Here is a 22,004-nt window from a genome sequence, read left to right on the forward strand (position 1 = left end):
ACTGTAATATAAATGAACCAGGTGTTTTTATAACGCTTTAAAAGTAACATAGTTTATCAAAATGATGACAAACTTTTAATAGAGTACTGGCAAGGTACTGATGAAGTACAAATTACTTGTTCATCACAAAAACATATACACCAACCATTTAAGTCATATTTACTGCACTGTAAGACAATGGAAAGACATAAGAAGATATAAAAGAGCTTCCCTTAAGGTTGGTTGGTCTGGACCAGACATTAACATCATGAGCACTGATCAACTCAATTGGGATACAACGGAATGTGTCAACCAAGTCAGCAAGCCTGCCTATCTGATCCCGTCAGTCACCTCTTATGACAAGCATGGGTTAGTGAATATCAATTCTAACCAGGTGCTTCCCTTAACGTGAACATGTCTTCAGATCATAACAACACTGTCCATGTGCGTCAGTCAAAGAGACACAAAGTGAAACCTAACAATAATCACTGGTATACAATAAACAGCAGTGTGTCCATGACATCACACGAATTACACAATCAGTCCTAGTTGATTCCAACTGTCACATCACAGTTCAACTAGTCATCTTATCAAGGTATACCATTAGCAGTTTATCAGATGAGGTTGACACCAACATTATGCGTTAGGACATTTTCATAAGGCTTGAGAGTATTTGTAATTGTAAATAATTGAAACATAATTTCAATTTGCATGCTTCCAGGGTATCCCGGCAGTGAACACCATGAATGCAAATTAGTGTAACAGGTGATATTTTAGCTGGTGGAATTTATCTGCATAATCTGTATTTACATTGTGTACCACCACATCCATAAATAATCATGCTGCCTTGTTCCCCTACTTGTGCTTATAGGGTGGTTAATCACAAATGTTGAAGTTAGCGAGTGCTTTGCCAGGGGCTCCACCCAAATGGCAATGCTTCATATTTTGGGGCAATATTGAGCCTAAGGCCATGTTTTATATCAGTATGGTCCATCAGTTTCAAGGTCAGTGAGTCACTTGATCCATTGTATTCTGCTAAAACTGAAGCCCTAGACAACTCCATGACTGCTTTGTGTTCCAAAAAGTTATAGGGTAACCTAGAGGTTAAAGCAATCACTTGTCACTCCAAAGACCCAGGTTGAACTCCTCACATGGGTACAGTGTGTAAAGTCTATTTCTGGTGTTCATTACAGTGATACTGTTGGCATTAGGCTAAAAGCACTGTAAAACTAAACTGACTCACTCAAGCTTTGACAACAAAACACTGTCTCCCTAGGTTCAATGTTCTGACTTTCTATTCCATATCTATCATGCAATAGTTTGACACCAGACCAGAATGGTACCTAAACAGGGAGTCGAACCTGGGTCTTCTGCATGACGAGTGAACGCTTTAACCACTAGACTAAGCCACTGCCCCCAGTGAAGGCTGGAAATTGCAGGGCTATTTCCAGATGGTGATCATACAGCTGTAACACTGCAGGTTGCAGCAACGAACAGCTAAACATCCGGTGTACATGTCTGACTGATGTTATCAATACATGATGCAAGCATGCTACAAGGGAGACAGGATGCTATGGTTCAAGTGTTATCGGATGACCTCATAAACGAAAAGAAAATTCATAAGAAGAGTTGTCCCCCTCAGAAACACCATAATCCTCTGACTGTGGGTTAATGATTCTATGCAGCTTTTAACTTGTCAGCATCAGACCCTTGCAGTGGCTTTCTCCATAGATGTTAACATCTAAAACCTGCATCACCATGGGCTTTCTCCTCAGTTTACTTGATCACCTTCACTTAATGTTACGGTGGTGGGCTAGTCTAGTGGTAAAGGTATCCGCTCATCACAGCGAAAAGCCACTTTCAATCAAGTTCCCTCATAGCTACAATGTGTGAAGCCCATTTCTGCTGTCCCTCACCACGATACTGCTTGAATATTCATAAAAGCGGCGTAAAACTAAACTCACTTAAAATTAACAGACAAACCATGAAACATCTAAAATATCATTAAACCCTTAACAAACATCACTGTCTCCTTCCACTGAAAACGACAGTGACATTTACTGCAAAATTTCTTTTCACCTGTCAGACTATCTCAAAGTAAATTCCTGACTATATAAAATGAACAGTACATTATATATATTACCTGGCCCGTCAATGACACTGACCTCCTTGACTTAACAGTTTATCAGCAATGGGTGTGCCTACTTAACATATCACTGCTTCCCCTGAACATATTGAAAGCACTGAGAGGAGGCTTTCAAATTACATTAGCACCTGATCTAGCCACATGACAAGAACTATGATATAACCATTATTACCAAGATATAACTGTGATATTCATTAGGTTCATACCTGGGAATTGAATACACTGGGTTTTCTCATAGCAAACGTGACAGTCATTACAGAGGGTTAGCTTATATTGCAGTCAACTGTATTCTGACAGTTCTATCTTTTGGTTTGATCAATTGTACAGAGGCTGAAATTGCAGTTCAACAAAAACGCCTTGTCTGTTCAATTATAATGTGTAAAGCAGGAACTGAAACCATATATATCTATAAAAAAATTATTTAACTATGTGAACAGCTTCTAGAAAGGATCCCCTTAGTGTTTGAAGCCATATATAATCATTTCTGTGCCTAAACAGCAACATTTTAAATACCATAAGTCACAACAGGCCATTGACAAAACAAAGAATAAACAATAAATACTAATTGTAAGAAGAAACCTCCTCCGGAAAACAATGAGTGAGGGAGTTTAGTTTTACACTGCACTCAGCAATATTCCAGCTATATGGCGGCGGTCTGTAAATAATCGTGTCTGGACCAGACAATCTAGTGATCAACAACATGAGCATCGATCTGCGCAATTGAGAACCGATGACATGTGTCAACCAAGTCAGCAAGCCTGACCACTTGATTCTGTTAGTCCCCTCTTATGACAAGCATAGTCGCCTTTTATGGCAAGCATGGGTTGCTTAAGGCATTTTCTACCTTCACAGGTCGGAATACAATGAAATAGGCAGAGAGCATAATATAATTTTTTAGTACCTAAACCTGTGTCTGTACAATACTGTAACTAGTGTAAGCTACAGCCCACACCATTTTGGTATGGTAACACTGAACCAAACTAATCATAGTGTTTGATTCACAAAATTCATTTTGCCACCAATACATGCAGCTGGGGGCAAATTCAAACCCACAATCATCACACAGTTCCTCTCAGCCATATTCCAGCTATATTGACAGCAGTCATAGCTGGATCTAGACCAGACATTCCAGTGATCAACAGCAACAGCAACCTTATGATTATGTGGGTTGGAGTGTTATTTCTGTTTACAAGAGTAATTTCTATTGCAGAGTTGCAGATTACATACACGAAAAGAAAAAATAAATAAATAAAGGTCAACAGTATACTTTCTGACGATTACATCTCTCGAGTGAATGAGTTTAGTTTTACTCCGCTTTTAGCAATATTCCAGCAATATCACGGCGGGGGACACCAGAAAATGGGCTTCACACATTGTACCCACGTGGGGAATCGAACGCGATTCTTCTGCTTGACGAGTGAACGCTTCAACAACTAGGCTACCCCACTGCCCCAACATCTCTCAAACTCATGGACTTTGTCCAATATCAAACTCTGGTATGGCAGCTTTATCCCACCATGGAATGTCAAGTCTTACAACAGTGGGACACCTATGATATGAATGCATAAGGTGTGGCATATTGACATAGCTTTATCCAAGCAGGAGCGGATCTTACTTCAGTGATGGCCTAGTTATTAAAACGTTTCAATCTGTCCCCTAAAAAAACAAAGTGAAACATCAACTGACAGCTTGTTTGTACACAAGGAAGTACTTCAGGGTGATACAATAAAATCAAGATTCAGCGATGATAGTGACTCGTCCTTTTGTGTACAATGCATTCCACAATGAAAAGCTTCACATCCTTGACACAACCACCATTGCATGTTGGATGGCATTTCAACAATATCATGAATACCTCGACTATTAGTGATGAGTCATAGTAGATGCAGGTGGTACATAATATCAGACTAGTTTCACTGTAGTTTCCTTCTGCAAGTAGTTGCTAGTATGCTTGTTTGAGAGGCATTTATAAGTTGAAGCAAAAAGATTGGCTGGCTGGTTTGTTTAATACAGCACTCAGCAATGTACCAGATATATGTCAGCAGTCTGTAAATAACAGAGTCTAGACCAGACAATCCAGTGATCAACAGCATCAGGCTTGAGCATCAATATACACTATTGGGATATGTCAACTAAGTCAGCGAGTCTGACCACCTGATCCTGTCACCTTTAAGGACAAGCATGGGTTGCCGAAGATCAATTGTAAGCCACATCTTCATGGGTAGAGCAGTAGGGAATCATAACGACATATGGATAACAGCTTCTTTATTACAGTGACAGCAACATTTCGGATTAGGTTCTAACAACTATATACCGCTTCTCTCATTTTCCCACGGCCACATTTTCAACTTCATTAAAATACATTATTACTCGCCCATGGAAGATAGTGCAGTGTAATATTTTTATGGCAATATTACACTAGTGTAATACCATTTGACGTTTTAAAGTTGTGACGTCACAATGCTAATGTAGCTGTCGCAATTGTAATAGACCTTGTTTGACTTGTGGAGAGCAGAGAGTCCTCACACTGTAGGCAATTTTGCCGCAGTTTCTGTCAATTTCTGTTGGTGAGTAATAAACAGAATACTTAACTTGCTTCCGTGAAATACCATTAAATATCATAAATAAGTATATTTCGCTCATATGATACCGAAGCATTAACTCTTTAATAAAAATGCTATTGGAAGGTCATTTAGCATCCTCTATTTAATGACTATGTTGACAAAGGTATACACTGACAGATTAATTTGGGATTCATTCACACAAGTAAAGCTATGGCTTATATACAGCTGAGTTCACAACAAAAGACATTTACAGCTCCACATCAAGTGTCTGGAATGAAATTTACTTTGTTGTATCAAATTATCATAGAAGCAAACTCATTTACAGATGTAATGTATCATAACTCTTGTAGACTTTCATCAAACAAACATGAAAGTATATACTTCTCACAAAAGTATCTTAATAAAACATTGATTCCATGAACTGTTTGCCAAGTGTGAAGTGTCCATCGATTTCCTTCCTTTCAGATTTTGTTTATCACCATTTAAGTTCATTTAACACTGTGACGTGCAACAGTACAATGAATGATTCCTTATCAATGTTGAACACATTTCCTTTTTTGAAAACATCTCAGAGTAGGCTTCCTTTCATAGTATAACATAAAGTCCATGGTTAACTATAAGTATGATAATATATCTAATAGCAAAAGAAACACAAGTTTTTAAAAAAATGAAATCTCATAAAAGTAAGTATTCATGTCCATGTTGTGTGTTTAAAAACTTGATAAAAATGTAGACTTGCAATTTTTTTGCTGTTAAGTCCACATTTTATGATGAATTGAATTATTCATTCATCAGTATACAAAATTTTAGAAAAAGAAATGTTTTCAAAATTTCAGGAATGAGTGAGTAGATAGGGTTCTATGCTGCTTTTAGCAATATTCCACCAATATCACAGAAGGGCACACCAGAAATGGGCTTCACACATTGTACCCACGTGGGGAATCGAATGACAGGCAGCCCTTAACCTGATGACAAATCAGTTAAACTTCAAGTCTGAAGACAATCAGCATTCTCTCAGTATTCTCATACCTTCATATCAGTGTTACTTCACAATATATATACAGTACAAAGTGTTAGTGTCTTAAGATCTGGGTATCAATGTGTAGCAACACTAAGTATCTAAACGAAAATATCTGTCAAGTGCTCAGCAAATATCCAGCTATATGGTACCCAGTAAATAATTGAGTCTGAACAAGACAATCCAGTGATCAACTGCAGAACTTTGATCAAAACAATTGGGATACGATAACGTGTCAACCCAGTCAGCGAGTCTGACTACCCAATCCCCTTAGTCGCTTCATACAACAAGCATGCATTACTGAAGATCTTCACAGGTCACAAACCACAAGACAATGCTAAAAATCAACTGATATGTAACCTACTTAAGGCAAAAGGACAAATAGTGCAAGAACTGTCTAGACAAGAGACCAACCAGCATCTGGCCTTCAGACAGGCTGTATATTTCAAACACTGCACCCACCTCTCAAACTGAAGGGTGTTGTTAGGTTAACATTACTGTAATTCTACGCCATAACTCAGTGACCTGCTGACAATGACCTTTCCACTATTTATGTGAAACATATCTTAGTCATGTAATGAACACTGCATGCTTCCATAATTTGATACAGAAATTTTATCACCACCTGCATTCTGCCAGCCCAGACTGACTGTCCCTGCCCTGGTCGGAAACAGTCGCAATTCCCCCACACGAAGGATCATAATAGAATAAACTGGAGGAGTGTGATCAATAATTTAGTGATTTATTGCATTGATGGGAAAAAATTCCTGGTTCCGCAATCCCTGATGACTGAAAAGCAGTATGTGTGGTATATATGAACCAGTGCTAATGGAGTCTTGAGATACTTGGTGCATTCTCTGAATCTACCCTGAACAACCAACTCTAGCTGACATAAACATGAACACTTACTTTTATGAGATTTCATTTTTTCAAAACTTGTGTTTCTTTTGCTGTTCAGCATATATTTAACATATCAGTTGCCCTGTAGAATTCATGGGAATACAATGGGCTCTAAACTGCATCAAACTATGCATCACATGTTTTCAAACCTTCATGATATTCTGTTTGCTTGCCTAACTGTTTATTTGTGAGAATGCACATTTAACAGTATGAAATAAACATTGTCACAAGCCATTGTCAAAAAACACGTTTTGTTAGAAAGCCCTTCACACGTAAGTAACTCACTTGACAGTGCCATGATGATATTAACAGTTTCAACAGCAATGAAATGAAAAAGTTCTAACACTGTATTGTGTCAGCAGTTTCCATATTAGAAGTTTTACAAAGTTATGTCACTCACAATTCAGCTTCCAAGCCATTAAGTAGATGAAAAGGCTTCTATTTTTATGTTAATTTGTGTTTTTATTAGTGTGGCTCATTGATCACTGATTTGATTCTAATTTGGTACAATAATCAAGGCAGCCACCCAGAATGCAATACTGCACATAATCGTTTTTGTCAAAGCCGAGTATTTTTTACTGCAAATTGCTAACAAACTAACCTCTTTGCACTCCATCTGCTAACATTATAATGGATGTGTCTGTTTCTGGGTTATTAGATCTTTGCATGTTACTTTTCCCAAAAGTAGTCGTAACACTTTGACTGTTGAGGGTCTAGTGTGAAAGTACGGAAATACAGTGATTCACTTAACAATGGACTATCATCTGTCATAAGTCAATACTGCAACATGCAAACAGTTGTTTTTGCATCATCAATGGTGAAGTAAGGGAAGAAAGACAATTTTAACTCCATCAGTAAAAGGTTTTGAAATCTTTTGTTTTGGGGACAGTGAGTTTAGTTTTATGCCGCTTTTACCAATATTGAGCAATACCACCACGGGTGCACTAGAAATGCAATTCACAGAGTGCCCGTGTGGGAAATCGAACCTGGGTCTTCAGTGTGATGTATGTGAGTGAGTGAGTGAGTGAGTGAGTGAGTGAGTGAGTGAGTGAGTGAGTGAGTGAGTGCGTGAGTGCGTGAGTGAGTGAGTTTAGCAAGCGAGCAAGCAAGTGTTTTATTTACCACTTAAGTATTTCAGCCATACCAAGTAGTACATATTTGATACAAAGGAAAGTCTAAAATGACAACATGTGAAGCCCATGAGTACCGTAGTGAAAAACCCATAAACATTATCATATTTAACCTGTGATTCAGTGTAACAATAGAACCTTATGGAACGTCTAAGGGATACAAATCTGACACTTGAAAAAATGCTTCCAACAGCTCAGCAACCAGTCCCACCTCTCACCAACCCCAATATGAAGAGATGATTGACAATGGAATACAGTCCATCTACAACTGAGATCTCTCTGAAATCACAACCACCTCTCACGCAAACTACCACCACATGTGGAGCAACCAAACAAACACTGTTTCATACATTACACTCCAGTATCCACTGACAAAGTGGCCATATCAATTTTCACTGCTATTTCGGCAGTGTTTTTTCAACCAACACAATAATACATTAACATTTGCCCATGAAAGAGTCTAACAATGAAGGAAGGTCAGCCAGATCACGATAACAAACCATCCAACCCTTCTAACACATGCAAGCATGCTCCCACCTCACGCCTTGCTATAAATATTCACATACAACATTTGTCCAGGATAGCGTTCTGGGGTAATGTCATGCTGTGCTGGGAACTGGTCCATCAGACAGCACCTCCATAGAGGTGTCTAGAGATGGTCAACTCTGATTTAAATAATCTTTCATCTCTCTTTCTTTCTATGATGGACTTCATCTTCATCTTCTTGTGTATATGTGCCTCGGTATGATCTGTGACAGACTATTCATGTTTGATTCATCCTTTTACAGCGAGTGAGTGAGTGAGTGAGTGAGTGAGTGTTGTTTCATAAAGCTGTTGACAATATTCCAGCAATATCACAGCAGGGACACCAGAAAAGGGTTTCATTGTACCCATATGGGGAATCGAACCCAGTTCTTCTGCATAATAGTGCAGGCACTTTAACCATTAGGCTACTCTACCACCCCTTTTTCAGAAAGAAATATTTACAGACTTCTTAATTAATCTTGGCCTCATAAGACTCGCATTTCCTATCAATGTACTTAGAAACAAAATTGCTATATCTGAAAGGTGAATGAGTTACTGCCAAAAGTTTTATGCCACTTTTAGCAATATTCTAGCAATAAAGCAGTGTGGGACACAAAACAAGGACTTCAAAAAGTTGAAAATGGAGTCAAAATTAACCTCTCATGCAGGTCGCAGTCACTAACTGGTGGACAGCAACAAACTCTATATAACCTGTTACATGAGAGTCACACATAAACAAGGAAATCAGACATAGTCATCTGTATCATATGGTGACTCAAATGTATAATGAATTCACAGGCTGACACTGTGACATGCCTCATCTGTCTGTCACTAAATCCCTTCAGTCATGGTCTGACCAGGTGATATATCTATTAATTTCATGGTTAACAAGAGGTGAGGTGAAACAGGGTTTAATGTCGTACTTGAGAATATCGGGCCTATGACGACATGCATGTATGTGTGGCTGTTTGTACTAACCCAGACTTAAGCCAGTTTTATAGCGCTAGCTCGCTGACATTGCCATGATGCAGTTAAGCATGAATATCCCTCTCAGACACAGTACACTAACATCAATCCGACCAGTTCTTCTTGTACCCATTGATACTGAATGTCAGGCAGGGACCGACAAGTACCATATTTTAACGTCTTTTGGTATGACATGGCCGGAGATCGAACCCACGACCTTCTGCTCTCGGGCAGACACTCTAACTACTACTTAGTGGAGGTTGTCTGGTTGACGAGAAGAGAAATAGAAGATACTAAACGACCTTCTGTGTAATACCAGTTTTATCAAACGGGTTAATGATTTGGATGACTCGCTTTCGCTCGTTTGATTCTAAATCTTTAACGAGTTTAATAAAAATGATATTTCACGGAAGCGAGTTTAGTATTCTGTTTATTACTCGCCAACATAAATTGACAGAAACTGCCACGAAATTCCCTACAGTGTGATCACTCTCAGCTTTCCGCGAGTCAAACAAGGGCCAGTAAAATTGCGACATCTGCATTAGCATTGTGACGTAACAACTTTGAACCATTTTGACGTCACACGTCAAGCGGTATTACACCAGTGTAACACTGCCGTAAAAAAATATTACATTTCAGTATCTTCAACGGTCGAGTAATAAATGGGTTTTAACACTGCGTTCATGACTACTGCACTTCCATCTCAGCATCTCTGTACTGGTTCAGACTAATGCAGGCTCACTGATGCTGGCCACTCAGACATCTACTAAGTAAGCTGGCTCCAAAATAACCAGATTTATTCCCCTTTCCCACTCTAACTGTAAGTACGAGTGAGTGAGTTTGGTTTTACGTCGCTTTTAGCAATATTCCAGCGATATCACGGCAAGGGGCACCAGAAAATGGGCCTCACATATTGTACCCATGTGGGGAATCGAACCCGGGTCTTCAGTGTGACGAGCAAATGCTTTAACCACTAGGCTACCCCACCACCCAACTGCAAGTATGTAATTGAGTGTAAGTTGTCAAAAACAGTCAGCAATATTACTGCAACATCATGGGAGTAAATAATCAACTGTGAGTTAAACCAGTGGTTAATACCATGAGCATCACCACATACAGAGAACCACCACAATCCTAAACTTTGTCACCTCTTTCAACATTTCATTACATATTTGCAAATAATTAGACCCCACGTTAAAATACTGACAGGGTTTTCCACAGATAAAACATCGGGTGATCAATTCCTGTGACAGCAAATCCAGCTTTAACATCCTCAAGGGTGGGTTGGTGGATTGATGGGTGAGTTTAGTTTTAGGTTGCTTATAGCAATACTCAAGTAACAGCAGATATTGGCTTCACACACTATACCCAGGTTGAACTCAGGTCTTTGGCATTGCAAGCCAACACTATAAACACTGGGCTACCCCATCGCCCCAATGTCAACAGAAATATGTATATAACATATGGTTTCATAATTTTCTCAAAGACAAATACATGCGTGCAAATAAGTTTCAATTCAACCAGTCATCTGCCAGCACAGAATTCCTAATCAAGAAGCGATGACTTATTTACAATGTCCTAATAACCCTAATCCACTCTTGGAGTGTCACGTACTCATATTTGATCTGCCATGTTTACTGCAACCACTAATCCACCCTAATGTGGAGATGCTCTGTGAATGAGCGCCAACTCCACCAGCAACACTAATGCACAAAGTCTGCCTCTGCTAGCAGCGGCCATGTTTGTTTACCTTGTGTATGTTTTATATTAACCAAGGATACGGGTCACAGACAGAAATAACATGAACCACACCCAGTCGTCTCACATGGACTGCTGCCGTGTGAATGTGGTAATATGTCATTATGCAGTGATAATAAACATGTGCGATTTGAAACCAATACAGTCATGTTCTGGGTAATATTCAGGACGTGGCTGGACTGCCGTCTGCTTGTCTGTCTGTGATAAGAGGGAAGAAAATAGATTAGACAAGCTCACCATTTGACATGACATAATCTTCAGTAAAACTTGATAAAACCTTTGTTTACTTCCTACGACAACCTTTAAAATGTCTGCTCTACAGAACGTTCCTTAAACTGATAACAAAATTGAATTTTTAGCAATATTTTGATTTGATAAGCAACTAGGGAAATAATGTTAGGTGTCTTTCCTAGTTAAACATATGTATAAACCATTTCGAGTTATAGTATTTACAATAATTCAACCAGCAAGTGTTCAACCTTGAGATTACCTCAATGTCTCACTCAAGAGGCATGCCAATTCCGACAGATCTTTGTTCAAGTTTCTAACAGTGGTCCAGGATTTTGTCCTCTTGTCTGACATTGAGTTTTTAGTATATTTATCAAATGCCAGTTAATACCATTATGAAACAACTAGCAGTCAAAGTGTTGGTTCGTTACAACGAAGACCCAGGTTCAATTCCCCACATAGGCAATTATCCTGGAATACTGCTTTTAGTGATGAAACCCAAACCAGCTTTTTTTTTTTTTGATTTATTGACACCACATGCCATATATGGCTGCACAAATTGTATACAAAATTATATACAAAACTCACTCTTTGACCATTGTTCACTAGTATCACTGGTGGTATATGTCAGTTCCGGATAGTTCACAAAAGACAAAAAGAACCAAAATTGTTAAAAGAACAATTATGGGGAAAAAATTATTTTTTTTCCACTGATGCTATAATCATTCTAGGACAACAACACAACAAGAGTCACCAGAACTGAAAACTACATCTGCTACATACAGAATCAATTTACACCTGCATGAAATGGCAGAATAATTCTCAATTACTGCAGAATATTCCATTCATTACTGTCCCTTACTGCTGCCTCTAATATTCATCAATACACATTCAGATAATTAAACACTGTGTCACATATGTAGGTGCTCGGCCTGGGCAAGAGACAAGGTTTACCGTTTTTATATGCTATCTGCACTCCACACCTCTTTGTCACACACGCAGGCATAGAAATGATTGAAATAAGTTCAATACCTATATCAATATCTTTTATTACATTCAGAGTACCGCCCTTATTTACATACTGCTATGCCCGTTGGTAGTTACCACATACAGACTGCTCAGTGCGTGCCCTAATTTGGACAGTATTACATTATGAATTTAACATGACAAAGATATCTTCATAGTGTTGATCAAATATGTTAATAAACAGTGAATGCTGATTTTATTTCCTTCTGAACAGACACTTGTATTCACAAAGGACAAAGCAACCAGTTGCATGTTGTGCAGCTAGATGCATCTAATGCACTTGCTGCTGTTCTGCTAACTTCAAGAGCTTCAGGTAGATGAGAGAATGCCATAACAACGTTGCTAGCACATCTGCAGTTTCACTGACTGTTGAAGTTAACATGTCAAATGTTAGTTTTCGTATTGTCTCTTGCCACAATGAGTTAATGAGATGGGTATAACCCTGGTTGGTTGTTCAATGCCATACTCAGCAATATTCCAGCTATATGGTGGCGGTCTGTAAAATATTCGAGCCTGAACCTGACAATCCAGTGATAAACAGCATGATCATTGATCTACACGAGTGGGATACGAAGACATGGTGTCAATGAAGTCTGTGAGGATTACAACCAAATCCTGCTAGCCACCTCTTACAACAACATCCATGGATTTCTGAAGATCAATTCTAACCCAGATCTTTAGCGGTTGTGTAACTTTGATGAAATTGTTCATAATGTTGCAGAAAAAGTCAAAGTGATGATCATCTGAGGCAGTTTCTTACAACCTACTTCAGTAAGGTGCTGGTTGACCAAGACCCAAATTCACCTAGTGATTCAAACCGACAACAGGTCCTGGACTTGCAAAGGGAAGTAACTCTGTGTAACAGATTTTTCACAACTTAAACAACCATGCGCTACTTATCTTGTGAAAATATATACTATTAGTTTAAAAGAAGCAACAAAACTGATAGGAAATGAACACACTAACTTCAAGGTGATATCATCATGAAATCATGAACCTGACAACTTGTCTTGTCCTGTAAGTCCACAGCTCTTTTCCAGTTCATGTTAAACATTGACAGTTTTTCAGAAAATCGCCTGTCCTTCAATATTTTCACTAGCTAGAATACCACTAGAACTGTTTACCAGTGAACTGAGTGAGAATATTAGACTGATAACTAGTTTGAGAAGCTACATGAAGACAGTAGTATTGAGTTTTCCCTTCACTTCACACAACCAAATTCAGCAATCATTATTGACTACCCCTATATAAAAATATGCCTGTCAAGTTTACGAACAGGAACTCAAGTTCAGGTGTCGCAAAATAAAATAATCAATTCTAACATGCAAAAAGATAGCACACTAGCACTTCCAGTGAGCTAAAAGTAACTAAACTCTGACTTAACTATCTACCTCAGTAACAGTTTTCTTGTCAACTGATCCTCGTCGTATGTCTAAATGTTCAATGGCTGCCTTGTTCTTCATTGTCTTCACCATATCAACCGACACAGGCTAAAGTACTCCACAAAGACAATGTCTGTTGATTGACAAAAACCACTTAAGTATATATCCCGCTTGATAAAACCATCATGGCTTCAAAATCAGTTGACAAAATATGAATCCATGTACACATCCAGTCCGTCACGAACTTGCTGTATGACTAAGCAATTGTACCAAACAAACATACCTCCACCCAGCACCCAATCAATAGAACATATCTAGGCCAAAAATAAAGCTGCATTCATAGTAAGCTCACCTGAGCCCTCAAGCATGTCACAGTGTACAGTGACGGCAGTGTTACCACACCATCAGGGAGCATATTATAGTCAGAAAACAGGTGGTAAGATATAAGGCAAATATAAACAAACCATTAGATTTACACTGACTTTTTCAACCATGTTAACTTATTTTTTATATTTCATTCAGATTTAAATACTACAGTGAAGTCAAGGATCCTCATCTAAATCCATGTTAACAGTGATTCAATAACCCCAGAAGACACATAAAGGACTCTTTACAATGTGTGAAGCCCATTTTTGGTGTCCCCACCGGATAATGCTAGTATTTTGTTAAAACCACCCTCCCTCCCTCACTACTGTTGAAAACCCAACATTTGCCTTATAGATGTGACAAGAGGAGGACTGCCTGGTTCAACTAAGTATATTGTGAATATCACCAGAAACCATACAACAGATTATACGGTCTCTGATATCACAAAACATGTAAATAAGGAATCACACTTAACAATGCTTCCATGTGTTCTACCAGATATTATAACTGCAAATTTGACTTAAGGACGAATATTACAATAACATGACCTGATTTCGTCAATCCAATAAGCAAGTAGAATTTCAAGCATTTTGGCTATGTGTTACCACTATTTAGTTAGACAAGTAGACAGTCTTGGCTAATTTCCTTCCTTATGGGGGTTCCCTTATATACTACAGCTATGCAGAAAACCCTAGATATCCCCACAACTGTATCCAAATAATTAAGGCTGAAATTACCAACTAATTTCAGCCTTGATTTCAACCATTCACAGGGTAATATTGGCGCCATGAATGATTTGTCGAGTGAGCCGTGTGACAGGTCCAGCCTGACGTTTTCATAACCATTGGCCACGCTTTGATTGTTCCCAGACACTGAGAAGGCATAAACTTAGGCCATGCTTCAATTGTTCCCTGTCAGGGAAAAGTCAATAGGATGAGTCAACAATGTCCCACAGACACTGTCAACTGTAATCATACCCTAAACCCTGGGAGGAGATCTCTACGCTGTCTAGGACATAATGCGTAGTCTATCTGTACATCAATTTGTGATAAAATCAGAACAAGAATAAGTCCCTTTCATGTCAGTTTTGAGGATTCTGTTATATTGAGAGTAAGGAAGTGATTACCAACCTATCATATTAGAAAATAAGTGGGCCGAGAGCTAAAGGAGGTTGATGAGATTTCCTGCCAGCCTTTGAAACTTGGGACCCCAAAATCTTTCACTCCTAAATAATATGAAACAGTAATGTAATATTGATTACTTAGTGATACAAAAACACTAATTTGAGATTATGTATCAATGTAAAATGGTTATTACCAGCCTGACAACTACACAGATATTTGACTTTTAAACCCTATAAATAGATTGCCAACAGTTGTACTGACAACCAGACCACGCCACTCTCCCTGGGTAGGCTGGGTAGGCCATGGAGGTGTGGACTTTGAAACAAGGAAGTGTCACTGTCGACAGGTGATCTTGGGTGTGGTACAACACTGAGAATACATACTGACAGATAACACAATCACATAGAACACAGCACTGTGCTGTGTCACATTATATTATGGTCAGATAATCCTGGTGACGTGCCTGTGTTGGGTGAGATTGTAACTAATGTTGGTTAGCACTACAAAACTTCATTTACAGAAACAAAAGGCAGGTGTATCAGGAAAAGAATACTTTGTTGGTTAATATCAGTGGGTTCATTTGAACAGTCAGCAATTATCAATATATGGAGTCACAACAATTAAGGTGGTCGTTCAATGGGTGCCCCTAAGACTATTCCTAAGGATCTCTGTCTATAATGCGATATATATGTACTGATACATAATACACATACACTACTGATACTAAATTCCTGATTCAAAATCCAAGGAAATTATAATGTGCCGATACCATTTCAAATAAGAAACAAAATCCACTCACATAACAGTGTTCATAATTCATTTATAATTCTGGGTATTCCTACAATGAATCGTAGCCTTCAAATACAAACAATTCAACACAGAAGCAACTATGTGCCCAGCTGGCTCAAGGAGCAGACGTCACTGCTAGTAACATTGTCTCCATTGCATTCCAATGATGAGACAGCAATAACTCGCTGACAGGTGACGGCAAACACTGCCATCATCAGCATCAACACCACCATATGCTCCCAGAAGGACTTAACACACGACTGGACATCAATGTCTTTCCCCAGCTGCCGTACAATCAATGAACACTATGTCTCAAGTGCATTTACATCAATGAGCCAGACTCTGTTTAAATTCAATAAATAGCTGTAGGCAACAAGTCTTGGCTGAAGGTTCTTAATGCACCAACAGGAGTGAAACACTGTCACCAGAAAGAGAGCAATCATTATCCAAGAGGCATAGCGTACTCTTTAAAGCACGTATTGATTGTAGTTTTTACAATGCCATCACATAATTCTCCCACATGCCACCGTGATAATACATAGCATGTTTTGTCACAGAAACATTCCATACTGTCAAATGAATATAAAACCAACATTCTATTCTGTCAACATGAAATATAAAACCAGGATTCCATAGTGGAAGATGCTTGGCTAGCCCTTTTAAAAAAAAAACTTGATTTATGCACTGAACATGTTTTAAAACGATGTGGAAATATCTCTGATTATGAAACTATTATTCCAAAAAATGTACAATTCAAATGGGTTTTTACAAATCTGAAAGCCAAGCGAAGTTAGTTTGGGTCCCAGATACATTCCAAGTGTGATAATTTGTTGGTCTTGCCAGGTGACAGTTCAAACCCGACAGCATGGTTAGCTTGAAACTTGGCGCTGCACTTTATCACTAGGTAACCTGCCCACCTGTTAAGAGTGAAAATAATTCAAACATACATACTACTGAAAAGTGAACAGTATCGAATACTTTCATATTACTGGTGTTGATCTGTCAAGCCATGGAGATATAACATACTTACTTCTCTTTATAAGTATTTTGTGCTTGTGACTGAATGCTTTCCTTCAGAAAGTTACTACCCAGCCAGGCACAACTGTGTGAGTGAGTGATGTATACGCCGCTTTTAGCAATATTCCAGCAATATCACAGAGCAACATACCAGAAAAGGACTTCACAAAGTGATAAACTCTAAAAGTATGGCTCTTCTCATTAAGTACCATACATACAGCATTATACAACGTTCTGAAAACCAATCAGTACATCAAATAATGTTGACAATAACAACAACATGTGTGCTAAATACATGAAACTGTAGGAGACATCATGATTCCCTGGTGTCATGAGAGGGAGTCATGGAAATGTTTTAGTAAGTCAACTACAGTATGGAACTGTATAATAATGACAAGGTAAAGCAGGTCAGGTATTTAATCAGCACCGAGCTCTTAACTGGTAACAATAAACTATGTAGTTTTAGTTGTAAATAACAGCTAATTACAAGCTTAGATTATCCAAACTTAGCGACCATTAGCACTTATTCAACAATGACACAATCTTTCAGCTTCGTATTTGAGATAAATTTGGGCGTCAAATACACGGGACTTCTGTGTCAGGGCAAACACTGAAAAACACAAAGACTTTAGTTCGATCAATATTCACAAACGACGATACATAAATTTTCCACTGTTTATGATTATCTATGATGATGAATATATCAGTCTGAAAGATAGGTGGCCCTATGACATCATATGACAACAGGATATCCATATTATCTTATCTCTAAATGTCTTCCAGCCTGGTGGAAACTAAATCAACTCACAATGGCTACGATGTCTTATCTTGACTTCAGACATGTCAAAATAGTCATTGTCAGTCTCTACATGATATATCCTCAAGGGCAGAAAATAATAGAAATGAAACAATCACTGTTTGCTCAAAAGACAAACTCCTGATTTCCTCTTTCAATTTCCGGTCATTTGAAGAGGACATAATACAATGTCCCTTTCAATTTCATACACTTACTTCTAAAGTTGCAACTTCACTGTTTCTTCTCATGTCATCTATACAATTTACTACCAAAATTTTTAATTTATAGTTTCATTGTATCATCAACAAGAGAAACAGAGAATGCTGTAAGTCATGTCAGCATTTTTTCAGCCATATTGTGGCCTTACAATGAAATATGCTCATAGGTGAGACTATCAGTCATTGTGTTTAAACAGACACTGGGCACAATATGAGAAGTGAGTGAGTATGGTTTTACACTGCTTTCAGCAACATTTCAGCAATATCACAAGGGACACCAGAAATACGTTGTAACCATATGGAGAACTGAACCCAGGTCTAACCTCTTCGGTATAACAAGTGAAAGCCTTAACATCTAAGCTAACCCCACGTCCCTACCATATTTGTGTAATGGGTAGATATAAAACTACATCTAACAATACAGAAGTAGTCCACATTCTGATAGACCCTATTAACAAAGAACCCCATAGTAACCAATAATGTAACATAGACATACACTCATTGTCAGACAATAATTAAACGATGTTCCCACGACACAACATAAAATTCAGCTCACAACTCAGCAGTATTATCTCCTATAAATGTTAGTACTGTAATGTGAGCAGTAAGTCTAACACTTCAAGGCGTTGTGGTGGGAATCAGCCATGTTTACTGTGGATGCTAGCCTTCAAACAATACCACCTCACAGTACTTACAGAGTGATGTTCCTTGACATACACTGAGTGAGTGATCCCTGGATCCTTGTGTCTCCACATTCTGTATGTAAATCCTCTATCAGGATGTGTTCAGACGTAACATGACCACTGCCCTATGTTGGAATGTTTCATATCCATGTTATATCACTATGAGGTATCAGTGGTCACCTGACAAGATTGTCTTCATACAAAAAAACTCCACACAACACTTGTAAGACAGTATGCCAGGGCTTGTTATCTCTCCAAATCTCACATGCAAAGCCAGTGTTGACGTAATCATACTTTCAACATTGGACACATCACAACACAAGATAGCTCCTCACACCATCGGACACATATTCCACCTCCATAACACAAGAGTCATTGTTACAGCCATAACTATATATGCACTGTGTGATACATATTGTATCACACACAACGTTTCAGGACCTGTGAACGTAGGGCGATCTGTACTTACACCTAGCCCTAATGTCTTGTCCACCACATACAAGCTTGGTATTTTTAGCCCCACCTAGTTTTAGCCAATGAGGTCAAAGGAGAGAGTAGTGTGCCTGCGGGGCTGTTGTATATAATATTGATACTGCAGTCAATCAAAGTCCCTGGCTGTGAACCGGACACAAGCTGTTCTCTGGAGATTAGTGAACCTGAGTACAGGCAGGCATGTATGTGGCCCTACCACTACATCAATCATATGTAAGTAAACACATACATCTCAGTATCTTCCTTACTGACATGCTACCGCAATAACCATCAACACCTTGGTGAAACTGAGGGTTTCTTACAAAACATTAGGGTGTAACATGAATGTCCCTCGTTTGACATTCACAACGTCAGGACGTGCACAAACCTCAATGTTGTATGCAAGGCATATAAAACGTGTGTCATACAGGGAAGAAATTACCACTAGCTTGCTATCCCCAGAAAGTTTCACACACACATTAAGGTATCCTTTGGGGCAATAGAATTTTAAACAATTTCATGGTGCGTTCTGTGATATCTCTTTGGACAAACTATCACAACTGCCACTATTATTTATGCCTTAAAGGAGGTTTGAAGGATATGTTACACAGGGTAGAAATTAGCACCAGCCTGAGCAAGTTTCCCTGGATCCAATGAACAGGAAGAATTATGAACATGGGTGTGTTCTGTACGTTATCACTATTTGGACCAGTTCATAAAGAAAAGATATGTAATAAAGAAACAGAAATCTGCACAAGCATTTACCTTGATCAACAGTTTGCAGAATATCCTTTCAAATTTCAATGAAAATTCTTCAGTTCTTGTTAAATACTATTCCTTCGTCTTTGTAGAGATCACCTGAATTTAACTGATAGCAGGACCAAGAAATATGGAAACTTAAACGCCTAGTTTGGCACATGCTTACCTGAGCAGTTAAATGAAATCTCAAAATCTAATGATAAAATATCTCCTAGTTTATTCTGAGTGAGTATGAATTTCTAAAAATCCAAATTTTGAATAAAATGACAATTCTTCGTCCAGCTTACTTGGCAGGCGCACATAGTGCAGGTAAATCAGTGCTTTTAGTGCATCATGTTTCACATACACTACTTACGTAAAATGAGCTGTGCTCTCACTGGATCCAACCATTTATATCACCTTGATCCAACCAACCACCCACATCACCTAGATACCCATATCACCTACATACCCACATCACCTAGATGCAACAACTACCCACATCACCTAGATACCCACATTACCTAGAACCAACCAACCACCCACATCACCTAGATACCCATATCACTTACATACCCACATCACCTAGATGCAACAACTACCCACATCACCTAGATATCCACATCGCCTAGATACCCACATTACCTAGAACCAACCAACCACCCACATCACCTAGATACCCATATCACTTACATACCCACATCACCTAGATGCAACAACTACCCACATCACCTAGTTATCCACATCGCCTAGATACCCACATTACCTAGAACCAACCAACCACCCACATCACCTAGATACCCATATCACCTACATACCCACATCACCTAGATGCAACAACTACCCACATCACCTAGATATCCACATCGCCTAGATACCCACATTACCTAGAACCAACCAACCACCCACATCACCTAGATACCCATATCACCTACATACCCACATCACCTAGATGCAACAACTACCCACATCACCTAGATATCCACATCGCCTAGATACCCACATTACCTAGAACCAACCAACCACCCACATCACCTAGATACCCATATCACTTACATACCCACATCACCTAGATGCAACAACTACCCACATCACCTAGTTATCCACATCGCCTAGATACCCACATTACCTAGAACCAACCAACCACCCACATCACCTAGATACCCATATCACCTACATACCCACATCACCTAGATGCAACAACTACCCACATCACCTAGATATCCACATCGCCTAGATACCCACATTACCTAGAACCAACCAACCACCCACATCACCTAGATACCCATATCACCTACATACCCACATCACCTAGATGCAACAACTACCCACATCACCTAGATATCCACATCGCCTAGATACCCACATTACCTAGAACCAACCAACCACCCATATCACTAAGATCCCTACATTACCTAGATCCAACCAACCACCTACATCACCTAGATCCAACCACCAACTTCAGCTAGACCCAACCATCCCAAAAGTTTGCTTGGCTCAAAACCAGATAGATGAATTGCAATCTAACTCGATCTAACCATTGACATCACCATGAGAAGCAGTTCACCATACTTACCGCCCAAAGACTGCGACACACTGATAAAAATACATTCATTACGCAAAAAAAGCAAACAAACCTGAAAAATACTTTAAACACCAAACATCAGGAAGACTAACTGAACATAGACTTACGGTAATCTTACAGCTAAGGTTGTTTTGTACAAGGGCGGCCAGACCAAGAAGATCTGCCATGGTTGTCACAATGTGTTAAAGTCCATAAGCCAGTGCACAAGTAGAACATTTAGCCTTAATGGTCTAGTGCCTTGGTCGGGAGTCTAAATGGACAGAAATAGACAGGATTTTGCCACAGGAATGTGAGAAGGGAGTCTTTATATTTATTTGACCAACACAAGTGTTTGGCCAGTCAATGGTATGGATCTTGCATCATGTAAACAACCTGAACAAAAATATCACTTGAACACTACATGTCTACACAGGCAAAAACTGCAAAAAAATCATGTCAGACAGCAAGAAGACAAGCTTTATTAGCTTCCTGAACATAAATACTTAGCTCTTTGTTGCTGTTAGTGTTTTATTTTTAAAATATATATACCTAAAAACTACAACTGTTAAAATGAACTCATGAGCCCTACTACATAATCTTGATCGTGTTCCAGTAA

General features: G+C 38.8%; 1 protein-coding gene across 10 annotated transcripts in view; it reads right to left on the bottom strand.

Annotated features, from left to right (window-relative positions):
- LOC137281614 (serine/threonine-protein kinase 26-like) overlaps positions 1-22,004 on the bottom strand; it is a 71,170-nt gene that overhangs the window by 25,948 nt on the left and 23,218 nt on the right. For 2 of the 10 annotated variants that reach the window (XM_067812957.1, XM_067812954.1), the window contains exon 1: positions 13,632-13,871. The exons of 4 other annotated variants lie outside the window; for them this stretch is intronic. In XM_067812957.1, the coding sequence (XP_067669058.1) occupies positions 13,632-13,715 (84 nt within the window). In that variant the 5' untranslated portion in view covers positions 13,716-13,871. Of the gene's footprint in view, positions 1-13,631; positions 13,925-18,627; positions 19,159-22,004 lie in introns of those variants that run through there. 4 more of the 10 variants (XM_067812961.1, XM_067812955.1, XM_067812959.1 and 1 more) reach the window with 4 other exon arrangements.

Source organism: Haliotis asinina, chromosome 4, assembly GCF_037392515.1.
Source record: "Haliotis asinina isolate JCU_RB_2024 chromosome 4, JCU_Hal_asi_v2, whole genome shotgun sequence".
Lineage (NCBI taxonomy): Eukaryota > Metazoa > Mollusca > Gastropoda > Lepetellida > Haliotidae > Haliotis > Haliotis asinina.